The sequence below is a fragment of the Dermochelys coriacea genome, chromosome 2 (genome assembly GCF_009764565.3).
Source record: "Dermochelys coriacea isolate rDerCor1 chromosome 2, rDerCor1.pri.v4, whole genome shotgun sequence".
In the NCBI taxonomy this organism is placed as follows: domain Eukaryota; kingdom Metazoa; phylum Chordata; order Testudines; family Dermochelyidae; genus Dermochelys; species Dermochelys coriacea.
Window position 1 is genome coordinate 92,890,087 of NC_050069.1, and position 15,812 is coordinate 92,905,898.

General features: G+C 43.1%; 1 protein-coding gene across 3 annotated transcripts in view; it reads right to left on the reverse strand.

Annotated features, from left to right (window-relative positions):
* The window catches only part of SPIRE1 (spire type actin nucleation factor 1), a 169,427-nt gene that overhangs the window by 27,836 nt on the left and 125,779 nt on the right, over window positions 1-15,812 (reverse strand). Inside the window, exons 7-9 of one of the 3 annotated variants that reach the window (XM_038391717.2) lie at window positions 5,926-6,012; window positions 5,352-5,481; window positions 1,665-1,706 (exon numbers count right to left, since the gene is read on the reverse strand). In XM_038391717.2, the coding sequence (XP_038247645.1) occupies window positions 1,665-1,706; window positions 5,352-5,481; window positions 5,926-6,012 (259 nt within the window). The remainder of the gene's footprint in view (window positions 1-1,664; window positions 1,707-5,351; window positions 5,482-5,925; window positions 6,013-15,812) is intronic. The other 2 variants (XM_038391720.2, XM_038391719.2) reach the window with 2 other exon arrangements.

Consider the following 15,812-nt stretch of genomic DNA (forward strand, 5'->3'; position numbering starts at 1 on the left):
TGAGCTACAGCTCACTTCATCGGATGCATTTGGTGGAAAAAACAGAGTAGAGATTTATATACACACACACAGAGAACATGAAACCCATTGTTTCATGTTCTCTGTGTGTGTGTATATAAATCTCTACTCTGTTTTTTCCACCAAATGCATCCGATGAAGTGAGCTGTAGCTCACGAAAGCTTATGCTCTAATAAATTTGTTAGTCTCTAAGGTGCCACAAGTACTCCTTTTCTTTTTGAGGATATTCTTTGTGTGTGATGGCAAATGAGGGATATAAAAGATTTTGCCTCCCCACAGAACGAGGGGATGGATTTTACTCGGAACCTGCTTGTCCTTGTCTTAAGGATCTACTGGAGAAACAGGATCATTCATGTGGAGGTACCATAACCACACCAACTCTGAGTCATGCCTACCTAGCTGCCTGGAAAGGATAAGATCTGAGTGTAGAGATTCCCCTCAGTGCATAGGTCTCAGGGGCCGATGTCGTGCATTGGTATGAGGTAAGAAGGAATCTAAATGGTTGTGAATGAGGGCATTTGGCTTCACGCCTCAGAGCACACTCCTCAGAGTGTTCAGGAGCACTGCAGGCACCTTACAGTCTGTTATTGCTTATACCCTTGCTATAAAATAAAAGGCACTAGAGAAATCTAGCCATCTATTAGGTTCCCATCCCAGCTGTAGGCAGAATACTACAGCAGAGATAGGAGCCTTCACCACGTAGAAGGTAATTTTCTTTCTCGGGGGTCAGTCTCAGCGATAAGTCCTGCATCCTCATTAGAAATTTTACATGCTTCATTTATGACTACTGAGACTTCCTTCTCAAAGAGAGAATTCACAGAGAATTAGACAGAAAAACATGGGTACATTAAAAATGAATAAAAAAATCCAAGATGGTGGCCCAGGAGTGAGTCCCCTTGGATTTGTTAGAAGATTTACACTCTTCTTTTACATTTTAATGCTGCAAAGCTTGTATAAGCAAACATGTACAACTAACAAAGACTGCAAACATTTTAACATAGCTAAAAGTAGTGTGGTTCTTCGTAAGAGTTTCACAGTGCACTGACAAATGAGATTAAGTTATACACACATACACACTATATAGATATATACATTGGTGCAATGAGTGTATGTGAAATGTTAATTAAGAAAATTTCAATGAAATATTTAAGAGTTTTTGAATAATCTCAAGAAATAAAATATTGCAGAAGATGATCAAGTCAAAAAGTGACTCCCTAGACATTTGATTTTAACACACTACAGTACTTATATTTATTGGTCAAACCAATACTAAAAGACACTAAGATTTAACATAAAAGCAAAGCTTCAGGGGAAGGGTTGATTAGTAATAATAATAAAATCAGACTTTAAGGTGAAATAGTATACCAAGCCCTTTCCTAGGGTTTAGGGCTAGCTGTGGACGACCTTATTCTTCACAAAATTCAATCACAGGTGAAATACAGTAGTTCCTCATACATGCACATCCCTATTTGGTAGCAGAACTATAGATTTTAATAGGAAATCTAGCTGAATCTTTACTTTCACTGACCATGGCTTAGAAGAATCCCTTCAAGTTTCTTTCTTACATGAGGGTTAAACAAATAAATGGATGGAACAAATTTCACAGTAAACACAATAACCACGTCAGGTGTTATAGCACCTTTTACCTGACAGGTCAAAACTGTAAGACATGCTAAGTGGCCGCATTGCTGAAAAAGGAAACAAAAACAACAAAAAGAAAACAATTCAGCTGTTAAGAAAAGATTAGGTCCACTTAAGACATTTTGGATTCTGATGCCCAGGCTAATATAAATCCAAAATGTGTCTAAAACATGTTTTTCTTTATTGTGGTAACACTGGAAGTGTACACACTATAATAGCATCACTGGCACTTGCAAATACAGTATGTGTAAAAAGATATTTTAAAAGATAGAGCTGTAGAACACTGGTTTTGGAATACAATAAAACCAGATGCCAACACAAGAGATAAGCATCTTGAAAAACAGAAAGTAAGGTTTTCACTTAAAATAGCATTTATGAAAGAAAAACCTGTAGCTGAAAGAGAAAAAAATTAAAAAGTACAGAACCACATTTCACAAAAATTTCAGTGAACCAAAACAAAGATTCCTACATTTCTGGAAGCTTAATCTCCCATGATCATAACTAATTAAGAGAGACATTAAAAACAATCAACAGTTGGCATCTTTATGGAAAAAACTACCCACAAAAATCTGACAGTGTGTGTATGGCTGAATCCTGTGCCTGGTTCAAAGTTGCCCCCTGTTCTGGTTTGCCTCAGTCTTCAAAATGGATCTAGTATCCTACTGTCTCCTTTTCAGCCCTCTGAACAGTTTGTTCCCATTTGTAGGACAATAAGCAGTCAAAGGTTAACTGGGTCTGGAAAGTTTATTTAACCAATATCCATGTCCCATATATATATTTATTATTAAACATTTGTAGGTGAATTTTATCACTCATGAAAACGAGAGACATGGCCTTCAAGCAACAGGTGTGGCACACCTGTTCAACTCAGCTCGGTCACTGCACCTCACTTCTGACATACAGCGCCTGGACCAATCCATAACAAACTGCCAAATGTATTAAAATTGGTCCACATTTCAAAAATATCCAATGTCTAGTAGGGATTAGGATAATGTCAGATTCCTTCTTACTTGAGAATACTTTAGCAGGTCATAGCTGCACCTATTTGCCTGTATGCTGATTTGCCAGCCTGTAAAATGTGCAAGCTTGCATGAATGATCCAGCAGCCACACATCCCCTAAAACTATGTGTTTAAAAAAGGTTGCATAGGGGTAAGCCTTGTAAATGGGAATCAATTAAGGTTATGTATAGAAGGTGTCTGACCCAGAGCCAAACCTGGGAGTGGAGGTACTTTTCCTTTAGAGCAAAAATGGACAATATAAGCCAGAGGCAACAGCAGTTGCAAAAAGAATGGCTAAATATATTAAAATCTCTGTCCACTTAAATTACAGACAGGTTTTAAATTATTTTTTTCCAATTGCACACCCCTCACTACTAACCTAAAGCAAATGAAATACAGAAGGGAAGAACTGGTTTTCTCCAAGGCTCCATTAGCTCAGCTTTTTCATACCAGGAAATAAACCCTTTCAACTACAGGAGATACACCTTCTATGTTTCTCTTCTTCTTCCATTTTATTCAGACCTCTTATGAGCCTATATAAACCACTCATTTCTATCATACACTTATTCATACTGGTCACTCCTATGTTGCAAAATTCTCTGTGTGTAATTGGTTATGCACAATATGATTACCAAGATTAATTACCATATTCCAAACAAGGTTTCTCCATGCTTTTATAACAGAATAACTCCAGCACATGTATAATATACTCTATACTTTCATTGATACACTCCAAAACTTCATTTCTTTTCACTGTTGCCAACTATGTCTGTCCAGATGGTTTAAATGCATTATCCACAATCATCTCCACATCTTTCTCCCATCTGTGTTCTATGTTGGGCTTCCATTTAGATTTAAAATCCTTAAGCCTTATCACCTTACATTTTCACTACACTAAATTACATACAATACTTATCTGTCTGTAAGCCAGGGCTATTTATAACTTTCTGAATGCAGCTCCTCTTTTCCCATCCCCAAATCTACCAAAAAGATATAAATTTTGCTCTGAAGAAAATTTTGATTTTTCAAACAAATCTATTATGTCAGTTTCAATATGAAAAAAGAAAAAAACTAATATACTTCTAACACAGAAGCAATACCTTTGAATGAGTCACAATGTTTTTTTCTTTCTTCATGCTAATGACAATTAGGTGTTTACACAGGTGCTGAGAGAAAAAACTTGTCAGTCTACTGTAGTCTGTACAATAAACTCTCATGAATTCTCCATTCATAGCTAAGCATGCTCTAATATTCCATTTTTCGAACCATATAACTGAGTGGTGAAAAATCTGACCGGACTGAAAGAGGACTACCACAAGACTTAGCCCTGCCTTCAGTGCAGGGGACTGGACCTGAAGACCTTTCATGGTCCTTTCCAGTCCCACGATTCTATGGTTCTAAGACAGAGTTCCCAAATGGAGAACATATCGTATATTAAAGCTGAATTTTTATATACTTAAGTAAAGAAACTGAATCCACTCGAGATTCTGCTGAGCTTCCAGTCTTTCATATAAAAAAGGGTCTGAGCAGGTAAAAAGAAACCAATAGTTGTGGCAACGATAAATCAACTCCACAGCAGGGTCCAGATGGTCCACAAAACAGTGTTCAGAACATCCTGCTGCTAAAAAGCATCCAAGTGTCACACAAACATCCCCCAAAATTGGCTGAAACAAGGGTGATAACAATTTCCCCCTACAGATGATGAATAAATACAACCCACTTGAGTTTGGACCACTGCCCTTAAACAAATGCGCCAGGCGTAGATATCCTGCCAAACACAACAGAAAATACAGGTGTATGTTGTTTTTTTTGCCTCTTTAGCCACAACATGTCACTCTTTCTCTGCATAAATCCAGCTAACAAAGCTTCTCTGAGACAGTTAAATACCTTTACTCTTAAAGAAGGAAAGTGGAAGTAACAGTTTAGAGTATTTGCAACATCTTTAGTGGTCAGGTTTTGCTTTAGTTCAATGGTTCTGAGGCATAAAGTGGCGACTTATGAAAAATGTCATACTTAGAAAATTTTATAATAGGCAACTGATTATTTAATATACACTGCAAAAAAACTGCTTTGCAATATAGATCTGAATCAGTCGCTTACTGAAATTCATATGAACACTTACAGGGGCTCCATAACTTTATACAGTGAAGCAAAGATTTACATTCAAAATGACTGCAATGCTCTCAGTCAAAAGTTCAGGAAAACAAACACAGATAATCAATAAAGAACCGTGAGATTAATGAAGCTGAGAGCAGAAAACAAGAATAAAATGAATTTAAAACACATCTGTGTGTAACACATTATATTACATATTAGGGAAACAAACTTCCATTCCCATCCATGAGACGATCGAATGTAACTCCCGCTGCTCAATAATCAACATTATGTCATTTAAAATCCCCTAATTATGACATCAGAAACCTGATGCAATCAGTCAAAATCACACATCTTTTATTTTTAAAACAAGAAAATAATCATTTCAAGGTTCTAAATTCTTCTGTTCCTAAAGTTACTAGAAAGGGTGCATAGCCCTAGCAGAGCCTGCAGGGTCTACCCTCTTTTGAACAGGTACGAGTAATTTTATTCTACATTTTAATTTAGCTCAGTGCAGACATTGCCAAGTTCCTTATATGGGGCAGTTTTGTGCAAGTACTGCTGCTCAAAACTAGTATAAGCAAAAGCAAGTACTCACCTAGCCTGCTACGCCTGATCTCGTCTGGCGAGACAGGGCGCAGCTTTCTTTCTGCCTTGATTTCCTCCAGTATCCTTTCATGGAGGCTGCGTGGCCGTGGTGGGGTTGGTTTCAGTTTTCTTGCAGAGACCTTGAGTATAAAAAGAATAAATGTTCATTCTAAGCATTGTTCCTGGAATGTGATTTCACAAGGATTCTTTTAAATAGCAAATTATTGTGAAGTGATTTTACTTTCATTCACTTATAAACACGGTTGAGTACGTTCCTCAAAGATTTTTTAACAAGAACATTGGAAGTATAATTTTATAAGCAGATAAGATCAACACAGATTCACAAAGATATTGGATAACTGCTAAGGGAAAGTGTTAAGGTTTCAGGATTTTATAATGATCTTCCTAAACAGACCAAAAAAGTTAAACAGCTCTTGTGTGAAACACATAAGAATAAATGCACAGCACACAAACAACAGATATAATTTGCACTACTACACTGTTTTAAAAACAAAACACTAAAACACAAACACATTGAAAAAAAGCCAGCCTTTCATTGTGAAGAAACTTATTGGATTGCATACAGGATTTAATGGGGGTCGTGATCGGATGAAATCCAGGATTTTTTCATGAGCACTCTTTTTTAATCGAGGTGGAATATCCCCATTGACCTGAAAGGAGGAAAATGAAATTAATATTTTTATACTTTTTATTCACATTTTTGCAGTGTAATGAGATCACAATATACTGAAGAAACCTGTAGAGTTTCACACTTACATTAAATAGATCCTAAAACTGTCATCAGTCTCAAAGAGAGGAATAATCTGTATGCAATAATAGACAAGAAATGCTGCAGATAAGAGCATTTTGGTTTTACAAATGGAAAATGAGTGCAGATGTAGAATAAGTGCAATTGCAATAATGTTAATTAATAAAATTTAGGATTAATCGTTGATGCAATCAGACATCAGAGCTTCCAGTATGTTTATGGGAGAAGACTGGGTTCGTGACTAGGGAAATTTGTCAATACCTCTCTTTGGAGGACAGTGTGTCAATAGGCCTCAAATGAAGAGGTGTTACAGCCACATCTAGGAGAGCAACTCATGAGGGCTGGCAAAACCATTAACTCTTATGCTGCCTCTAATATTCTTCTTTCAGCGAAGGCTACTGAGAAGGTCGTAATGAGGCAACTTGGGCACTATTGAGGGTTCTGAGATTTCCTTGACCTCTTTTCAGCCTTGTTTCAGACCTGGGTACAAGCACACACACTGCTAGTCCCACTGACTGATGATCTGCTTCTGGCAATGGAAAAAGATCGACTGTCCATTCTCATTCTTTCAGATCTAGCAGCTGCTATCAACCACAACGCCCATGTCAGCACACCTTACCAGGAGTAAGATGATGCTAGTATGGAGTGGCTACATTCTGAATTTCTCGGCCTTAGGTCACCTTACAAAGTTTATCAATTTACTCATACTTTTAAAATATTTTGAAGTATAAATGGAGCTTGGAAGTGAACTAAAGAGTTTGATAACATATCTAAAATTAATACTTAGTAAAACTAAGGCAGCAAAAAGTATATCCTGCAAAAAGAAGAGGAAAAAAAAAGAAATGTCTCTTTGTATGTAAGAGCTTTTCTTGTCTTCAGAGCTACATCATCATTTCTTTTTCAGAGGTCTCAATTTGGAGATAAGGAGAAACATATACTACGTATTGCAGAGAAATACTCTCAGTAATATATTGTAGATACAGGATATATAATAAAGCAGCTGCTCTCATGCAAGGTACAACTCATAGAGCATGCTCCAGCAAAAGATTGCAGCAGTTTGGCAGCTGGGCAGGGGAGGGAGGGACGCAGTGGCCAGTTTGAGGCAAATGAATGCAGCAGTGACCTTTTACTAATTGCATTCTGTGCCTATTCCATGAAATTCTCTGCTTTACCCATGTCACTGCCATAAATTTTCTAAAAATGAATGAATAAATACATAAAAGTCCATGATTTTCACAAGGCCTGATTTATTAGTCAGCCAGAACACAGTATTCAGAGAAATGGGTTAAAATAACAGATAGTTTCAATATGATACATGCATCGTGTAGGCTAAGATTCTCCCATTCCTGTGCCAAGAAAGACAGACAGCCTCTGCAGCAGTCTCTCAGTATCTCTTTGTAAGAGACTCATTGCTAGCTGATGCTGCCTGCTCATCCCCTCCTTCCTTTAAAAACTGATAGGCCGGAGTCATTAATAGTTTAGGGTCCCTTTGTTCCTTGTTCAGGCATGCAGAAAAAGCCTGATCGCCTGGCTAGAGTGAGGAAGGGGAGCATTTCCCAGTTAATAGTTCCCCCATCATTCCTTTAAGGACCTTGGTATTGTCACTGGCATATCTTTTCTCTATTGTTGTTTCATTTCCCGTTTATTTCCTCTTAATAGCTTCCTTTGATTTAATTCTCTGCAATCAGGCAGAATATCAAGAAGGTAAACTGAGGTGCATATATTATTGATAGAAACACAGAACTCTCCCACATCTTCCATGTTCACCAAAAACATTAAAGAAAACTTTTCAATTAAATGTTTTTTATTAACATTTGATGGAGAGATTATTATTTTTAAAGCAGTTACGTTTTCCCCCTTCTTTGTAAAAGAATTGATAGTTTTCACAGGTCTGCATGGTTCACATGATTAGTAATGAGACTTGACGTCTTCTTCCTCCAGGTCCCTGGTTCGAGCATTGTCAAAGTTAGTAGTGATTGAAAGTTGTTAACATTTGACAGCTGTTTGGTGAGCTGGTGATCTCAGTCCAGTCCCAACGGGACAGTTATCTTTATCACAATATAAAATAAATAATAAACAACATTGCAGTTCTATAGGACTTTTGACCTGAGAATCTCAAAGTGCTTTACTCCCTGAATTAACCTTCATACCATCCCTATACAATCAGCAAGTATTTGAATCCCTATTTCACTACTGGGAAAACTAAAATACCTAATTTGCTCAACTGAGTTCCCCAAGGCCACAAAGGAAGTGTATGGCAGAGTAACTGATAAGGCCTTAGTGGAAATGCCAAGGACTTATGGTTAAAGTTGAGACTCTGCACACTATTGAAAAGCTTTCATTGCCACTGTAAATGCTGTATTTTTTCTGCAGTCAAACTAATTTCTGTTTCCAAAATAGACACTCTTACACAAGCATTATTTATTAAAAAGTGATTATAAGAACTGGTTGCTATGAATGCCCTTACAGAAAGAAAGATCTTGGCTATGGATTAAATAGATTAGGTCAGATATGCACAGTAGAAGCATATCTGTGCCACAAAGCCAGGCGCAGAAAAAAAAAAGTGTTGAATAATTGTAATTCTGTTCAGATACCAGACTGGAACCAACTACATACTGATGTTTAATCAAAGTATCTCAAAGCACTGCCAAAAATATCCCAAATGTTTCTTTTGTAAACATCAAAATGAAAGAAAAATGCTTACATTTAAAATTCTGAAGAATTTTGTACAAGAGTACATTAAAACTAGTAACATTACCTATTAGAAAAAATGTGGCTTGAGTGTGTAAGATCTACCAGAAATGTAAACCAACGCATAGCAAAAGCACAGTGAGATGAAAACACAGTGAAGCCATCTTCCTACACTTGCTTTCAGCCCATCACTTTCACATTCAATAAACAAATATGATTTGTAGATAAAAGGTTGGCTGAAAATGGCAAGTCTAATCTTGAATGGCTATGATAATAAATATAATTGTGTATTTATAACATGCCTTTGATCCCAAGTGATTGAAAAGCACATTACAAATGACATTCAAAAGAATTGCTTTACTCACCATTAAAATGAAGCTCTCTCAACACAGCCACACCAAGCAACACTTTAGAAAAAGCACAGTAGAACAATGTATCTAATTGACAATGCAGTCAATTCAACTGATACTATGTTTTGTATTGTGACCAAGTTCCTCCTCTGCCTTGGCGGGTCCTGCCCTTACTGGCGGATTTGCTCGCCTCAGAGATTCACAGCCGCCCTCAGTTTGGCCACTTTTGCTAGTGGCTCAAACCTGCCGCCCACTCAGCTAACCCCATCCCTGGCCAGCATGGGGAAAGGGAGGAGAACAATCCCCGCAGTCTCTGCTGGTCCACCTAGTGGGTCAGGGGATAGGCCAGGGACCTTCCCCTCTGGTGGGACCCACAGTCCAGGTCACCACCTCATCTCAAATCGGGAGTTGAGGAGGATGGGGGGAACCTGGGCCCACCCTCTACTCCGGGTTCCAGCCCAGGGCCCTGTGGATTGCAACTGTCTACAGTGTCTCCTGTAATAGCTGCGTGACAGCTACAACTCCCTGGGCTACTTCCCTATGGCCTCCTCCCAACACCTTCTTTATCCTTGCTGCAGGATCTTCCTCCTCAAGCCTGATCACGCTTGTACTCCTCAGTCCTCCAGCAGCACGCCTTCTCACTCCCTGCTCCTTGCACACCCTCCCCTGACTGATGGGAGGTCCTTTTTAAACCAGGTGTCTGATTAGTCTGCCTGCCATAATTGATTCTGGTATATTCTTAATTGGCTCCAGGTGTCAATTAGCTTGCCTGTCTTAATTGGTTCTAGTAGGTTCTCAATTGCTCTAGTGCAGCCCCTGCTCTGGTCACTCAGAGATCAGAAAACTGTTCATCCAGTGGCCAGTATATTTGCCTTCTACCAGACTCCTGTACCCCACTGGTCTGGGTCTGTCACAGTATGATCTGGAAAATTTCAGTTGAAGTGAAATTGAGCAAACACCATGGGCTGATCACAGGTGAGCTATGCTACAAAGCTTATGCTCAAATAAATTTGTTAATCTCTAAGGTGCCACAAGTACTCCTTTTCTTTTTGCGAATACAGACTAACAAGGCTGCTACTCTGAAACATTTCTAAAACAGTCATTCCTGCACTCACATGAAAACATATCCACCATGAGAAATACCGATTGTGAAGCTAAAATGCTATATACAAATACTAAAGTAAAGTACAAGTGCACTGGACAGAGTGCTCTGAAAAGTCTACATTTCATCATCTTCTCCTTGTTACTTGCATTATTAATTGTAAATACAATTAAACCACAAGATTGTATATATATTTTCTGTGTGTATGTATTATAGGTGACTCAGGCATTGTAAAACTCTGTATTTACACTCCCCTTGTGCATATGCATTATGCTATTATGTGATTGTGACAAAGTGGGACTGTTCTTAATGTGCCCTCTGAATACTGTAGGGGTGCCTCAGTTTCCCCTATGCATTTCTTAAGTATCTAGGTGGTGGGATAAGGTCAGAGGTAGAAGCCGTGTGAGCTTTTTGCCCTGAAGACAGTCTGCTCACAGAAAGGAGACTTCACCAGAGTCCTGACTGGCTTTGTAGGGAGCAGTTCCAGAGCTTTGCCCGGGGACTCCGTGACAACTGGTGTTAGCAGTGGGATGTACTGCACCCCATGGATGACGCTTCCTGCAGTAAGTGACGGGGGAGCAGTAAAACGAAGCGAGATTGACGAGGACCAGGCATGCTGAAGGCTCAGAGAGGAGTGGTTTTGGGGTGCAGTTAACCCCTGAGAGTGTGTGACCAGCAAGGTGGTCTGTGCAGTAATGGGGTCCCCCTGGGGACTGTGGTGAGCAGTCTCAGGGGCGGAGGAGCCTGTGGCTTGGCCCCGAGAGAGAGAAGGACTTTTGCAGGAACAGGGTTCACCTGGGGATTGCAGCGAGCGGTCCCAGGGGTGGAGGAGTCTGCAGCTCGACCCTGGCAAAGAGGTGGTGACATCGAAAAGGGCTGGGCTGGCACACTAGGGGTTCTCCCTGGAAACGGTGTGGAGCTAAAAGCACACAGGCCTGTAAGTCCACAACAACTTGGGAATGGCAGAGTGATAGCCTATCACCATCTCCTTAAGAAGGACATTGTAACCCTGTGCAAAAAGAGAGGGTTGCACATTGGAAAGTTTACCAAAGCACAATTAATCATGCAGCTGGAGGAGGATGACTGCTCTAAGAAAATGATTCTTGACCCAAATGGGGCTATAGCAAGATCTGAGAGCAGCTGGAGTGATAGCCAGGCATCCCCAAGACTCCTGTCCCTGACCAGACGGGGGTCTTCACGATGCAGTTCCCCATCAGGGGATAGGAGACAGATGGGATTGGAGCCAAGTCTGAGAGAGCAAGAGGACTGTGAGAGACAGCGAGAGCCCGAGAAAGAGCTGCAGAAGCAGCAGCAGCAGCAGCAGCATGAACTGGCGGTGGTGGAGTGGAGAGGCATAGGGGACTTCCCAGGGGTGAGTGGGGATAGACCCTGGGGTGCCAGTTCCACAGGGAACCTCGATACTAAATTGCTGTCCCTGGTTAAGGAGGGAGGGGATGTGGATGCCCACCTCACTGCCTTTGAGCAGGCCGGCAATTTGAATGAGGGCGACCCTGCGAAAAAGCCCCGGTGTCTAGCTCCCTTGCTGAGTCCCAAGGCAGTAGACTCCGTCAGCCAGATGTGTGGGGAGGTGGCCAGGCTCCCACTCCTGGTCCCAACCTATGTGTCTGTGTGGAGTCTCCTGGGCTCAGGCCCCTCGGACCTCCAGTGGGAGTGGAAGGTGATGGTCAATTGGGAGACATTCCTGGGGTGGCGAGATCCTGGGACAGAGAGAACTGTTGTCAGGCTTCTGGCAGTGCAGCCTCAGATGCTGTGGGGCTGTGTGACCTGGGTGAGGGTCCCAGGGATGCAGCCCCTCGCCCTACCTATGGCTCAGATCCCTTTGCAGACCCAGGAGGGGTGGGCCTGGCTGGTTGTTGGGGTTCTCCAGGATATCAGCTGTGAGACCCTGCTGGGGGGGTGACTGTCTCTTTGGGACAGGATCCAGGCCCTGCTCCTGTAACGGCCAAGGGTTTGAATTTGAATCCAGGGAACCAATCGACTGAGAGGGAAATGGTCAGTGAAAATGCAGATGACTTGGCTGGCAGGGAGGAGGAGCTGCTAGGCTTAGGCTACCTGCCGGCCTGTAACCAGATTCCTGGGGCTGGGTGGGACAGAGAGATGCTCCCCGCCCCCTTGCACACCGGACGCCCCCTTGCACACCGGAGAGGGGGCTCACGGTGGCTCTGATGCAGTGAGGAAAGCAGCGAACTCGCTGCCTGCCCCCACTGAAACAGCAAGGGCAGCGCTGAGCACAGTGGGAGCTGAGACCCCAGCTGAGGTGGGGAGGGGAGAGACAGGCAGGGCAGGTCAGCTACCAACCAGGTTTGCCTTGTCCAGAGGCCCTGCTGGGAAGTGATCCCACGGCAGGGAGGGAGCGACCAGGGACAGGGCTCAGCGAGGCTGTGACCCCAGGCCCAGCAAGCGAGAGCGAAGACTAGGTAGCTGAGTCTGCAGAGCAGAACAGCTGGGTAGTTAATCTCTCGAGAATGCAGAGGATGGCAGGTCTACTCTCATCTCTAGACACTTTGGATATGACTTGTACTCAGTGAATTTAACATCTAGTTCCTTGTGGAAGCAGAGATTGGTAAGGGAAGAACAACAGAACGTTGAGAGTACAGCTTGTAAAAGTGAACCTGAGAAGATGGGTAACTGCGATTTGCTGGAAGTAGCTCAGGGTAGTGAGAAGAGCAGCAGTTTATCTGTTGGGAGTGGCAAGGTGCTTGGTAAGGAAAGTTTGGATGAGCCTAGGCAGCCTTGTGAGCTGATGGCTTTGTCTAGTCAGCAGTTTGGGAAGGCGAGGATAGTGGAAGATGAGTGTCCCTATACCTTACCTGGAGAAGTGTGACCGTGAAGGAAATGTGCCTGTGACTGTCAGGAGTATTGACTTGCCTATGGAGGGAGCTACCCCAGTCTCCAAGCAGTTGTGTGTGAACAGCTATGTGTGCTGGGACAAGGGAAATGAGATCCCAAGCTGTGTGTCTGGTAAAGGAGAAAGTGTGTCCGGATCTTCTTTGTCTGTGGAGCAGGCAGAAGGGGCCTTTCAGCCTGTGATGGTTGAGAATAGTGCAGTTGTCTCAGAGTTGGTTCTGGATTCAACTAAAGCCCAGGAAGGGAATGGTCCTAAGTTTGCATCTGCTAGGGAGAATGGCACTGTAACTAGGTCGCATCCAGTTAGTGTCTATGCAAAATCCCAGAGGACAGACAATTCTGGCGCTTGTATTTTGCCAGTTACTAGTGTGTTGTTGGGAAAGGATGTAGCAACTCTGTCTAATCAGAGTGAGATCCTAGCCAGGACACAAAGAAAGCATAAAGGTGATTTAATTGAGTTACCTACTGATAGTGTGGAAACCTGTAGCAAGAAGGAAGATTCCTGAACTCGTGTGTGGCAAACGGAAGGAGAATGCTTCTAACCTTTTATCTAGGAAGTCTGAGTTTGCCTGAAAGGGGATTGTGTAGGAATCTGCCTGATGGACCAGAGGTAATTCTGGATGTAAGTGAGATCCAGAAAGAGTCTGTTGTTGCTCAGGAAAGTGTTCCTCTAGAGCAAGCCCTAGGTAAAAAGGGTAAGGGCAGAATTTCTGTGAAGGGTGAATTGTTGCATAGAAAAGCCCCTAGGGAAAGGAATCCTCATGGTAGTCTTTGCAAACAGTTTACTGCAACTGAAAGGCGTGAAAGTGATTTAAATCAAGGATGTTTCAGTTCCTAACAGCCAGAAATTTTCTGTTGTGAATTAAGCCACTGACTTTCCTGTTGAAAGATCCAGTGTGGATAGCTTTGAGAAGGTCTCAGATGGAGTGAAGGCATTAAGTTAAACAGTCCTATAACCAAAGGCTGTGTTTGGCCAGCTTGTTGGGGAGACAAGGTTGTTGAGAAAGGAATGTCTCCATGCTAATTCTGTAAGTGAACAGTCTGTGTCCCAGGTGAAGAGGGTGCTGGGCTGCCTCAAGGAGGCAGGACTGATGGTAAAAGCTGAAAAGTGTAAGGTGGAGAATGGCCTGTTCCCCAGACCAAGAAACAGGGCCAGGTCTTTATTGGGATGGCGGGGTACTACTGGAGGTTTGTACCCCACTTGAGCTCACTAGCTGCCCCATCACTGAGCTATGTAAGAAGGAGAAGCCAGACAAACTGGTCTGGACCAAGCAGAGCCAGAGGACTCTCTGTGCATTAAAGGAGGCTCTAATCCAGGGCCTGGTAAATCTGGTCAACCCTGATTTTGCCAAGGCTTTTACAGTGTTCACTGACGCCTCAAACACAAGGCTGGGTGTTGGGCTGATGCCGAACGGTGTGGGACGGAGATACCTGGTCAGAGAGTGGCCCAGGTCAAGATGGGGGCTCTTAACCAAGAGAGCCAGAATTGCAGTCCTCCAGACTGGAGCGCTGGAAGAAGACCCGATCCCAGTTTGACCCCCGGGGGTCTTGGGGTGGCAAAAGGGCACAAGCTGCAGAAACCTTCCCACATGCGGCATGTGAGTGCCATCGAGCACCCCTGACCTAAGGGAGGGCGTGAAACTGGAAGGGTGTAAAACTGGAAGGGCCTGGTGTAACTCCTACCAAGGAATGGGAGAGATGCTGGGGCATCCATGGGAATGTTGGTGGTTCGAACTTCCCCAGGTCACTGGCTAAAGGTTGTCACGGAGTCCCCGAGCGCTGTTCTGGAACTTCTCCCTACAAAGCCAGTCAGGACTCAGGTGAAGTCTCCTTTCTGTGAGCAGACTGTCTTCAGGGCAAAAAGCTCACACGGCTTCCATCTTCCTGAGTCTGACCTCGGAGCACTCAGCATCCTCTGCCCCTCCCTGCGCTTCCCACAACGAGTCCGCCCAGGCGGGGTCCTGGTGAAGCCAGAGGGTCCTGTACCCCAACTTCACAATCAGACGCGACTCTCAGCCAGCCAGTAAAACAGCGGTTTATTAGATGACAGGAACATGGTCTAAAACAGAACTTGTAGGTTCAGAGAACAGGACCCCTCAGCTGGGTCCATTTTGGGGGGCAGTGAGCCAGACAACCACGTCTGCACTTCACTCCTCGTCCCCAGCCAGCTCCAAACTGAAACTCTCTCCAGCCCCTCCTCCTCTGGGCTTTGTCCCTTTCCCAGGCCAGGAGGCCACCCGATTCCTTTGTTCTCCAACCCTTTAGCTCTCACCTTGCAGGGGTGAAGGGCCAGGACACCAGTTGCCAGGAAACAGGGTGTTGGCCATTCTTGGTGTCCAGATCCCTGCACACACCTGCCCTCTAGGGCTCTGCAACGATCATACACCCTTATCCCACCACCTAGATACTTAAGAAATGCATAGGGGAAACTAAGGCACCCCTACAGTATTCAGAGGACACATTAAGAACAGTCCCACTTCATCACAGTGATCATGTAGTTAAAGACTATTTTCCCCCACAGGACCCCTGCTCTCTGAGTGCATAAGAAGGACAGTGCTCTGGGGAAGATTCAGGGTTGTATTGTGAAGGAGGCTGTTGTCTCTGTGCTGCCTCATTTACTGAGGTGGTCAGATGTGCGGTAAAGGAGGCAGGAACTGCAGGAAAAGAAAGAATGATCTCACAATTAAGGCA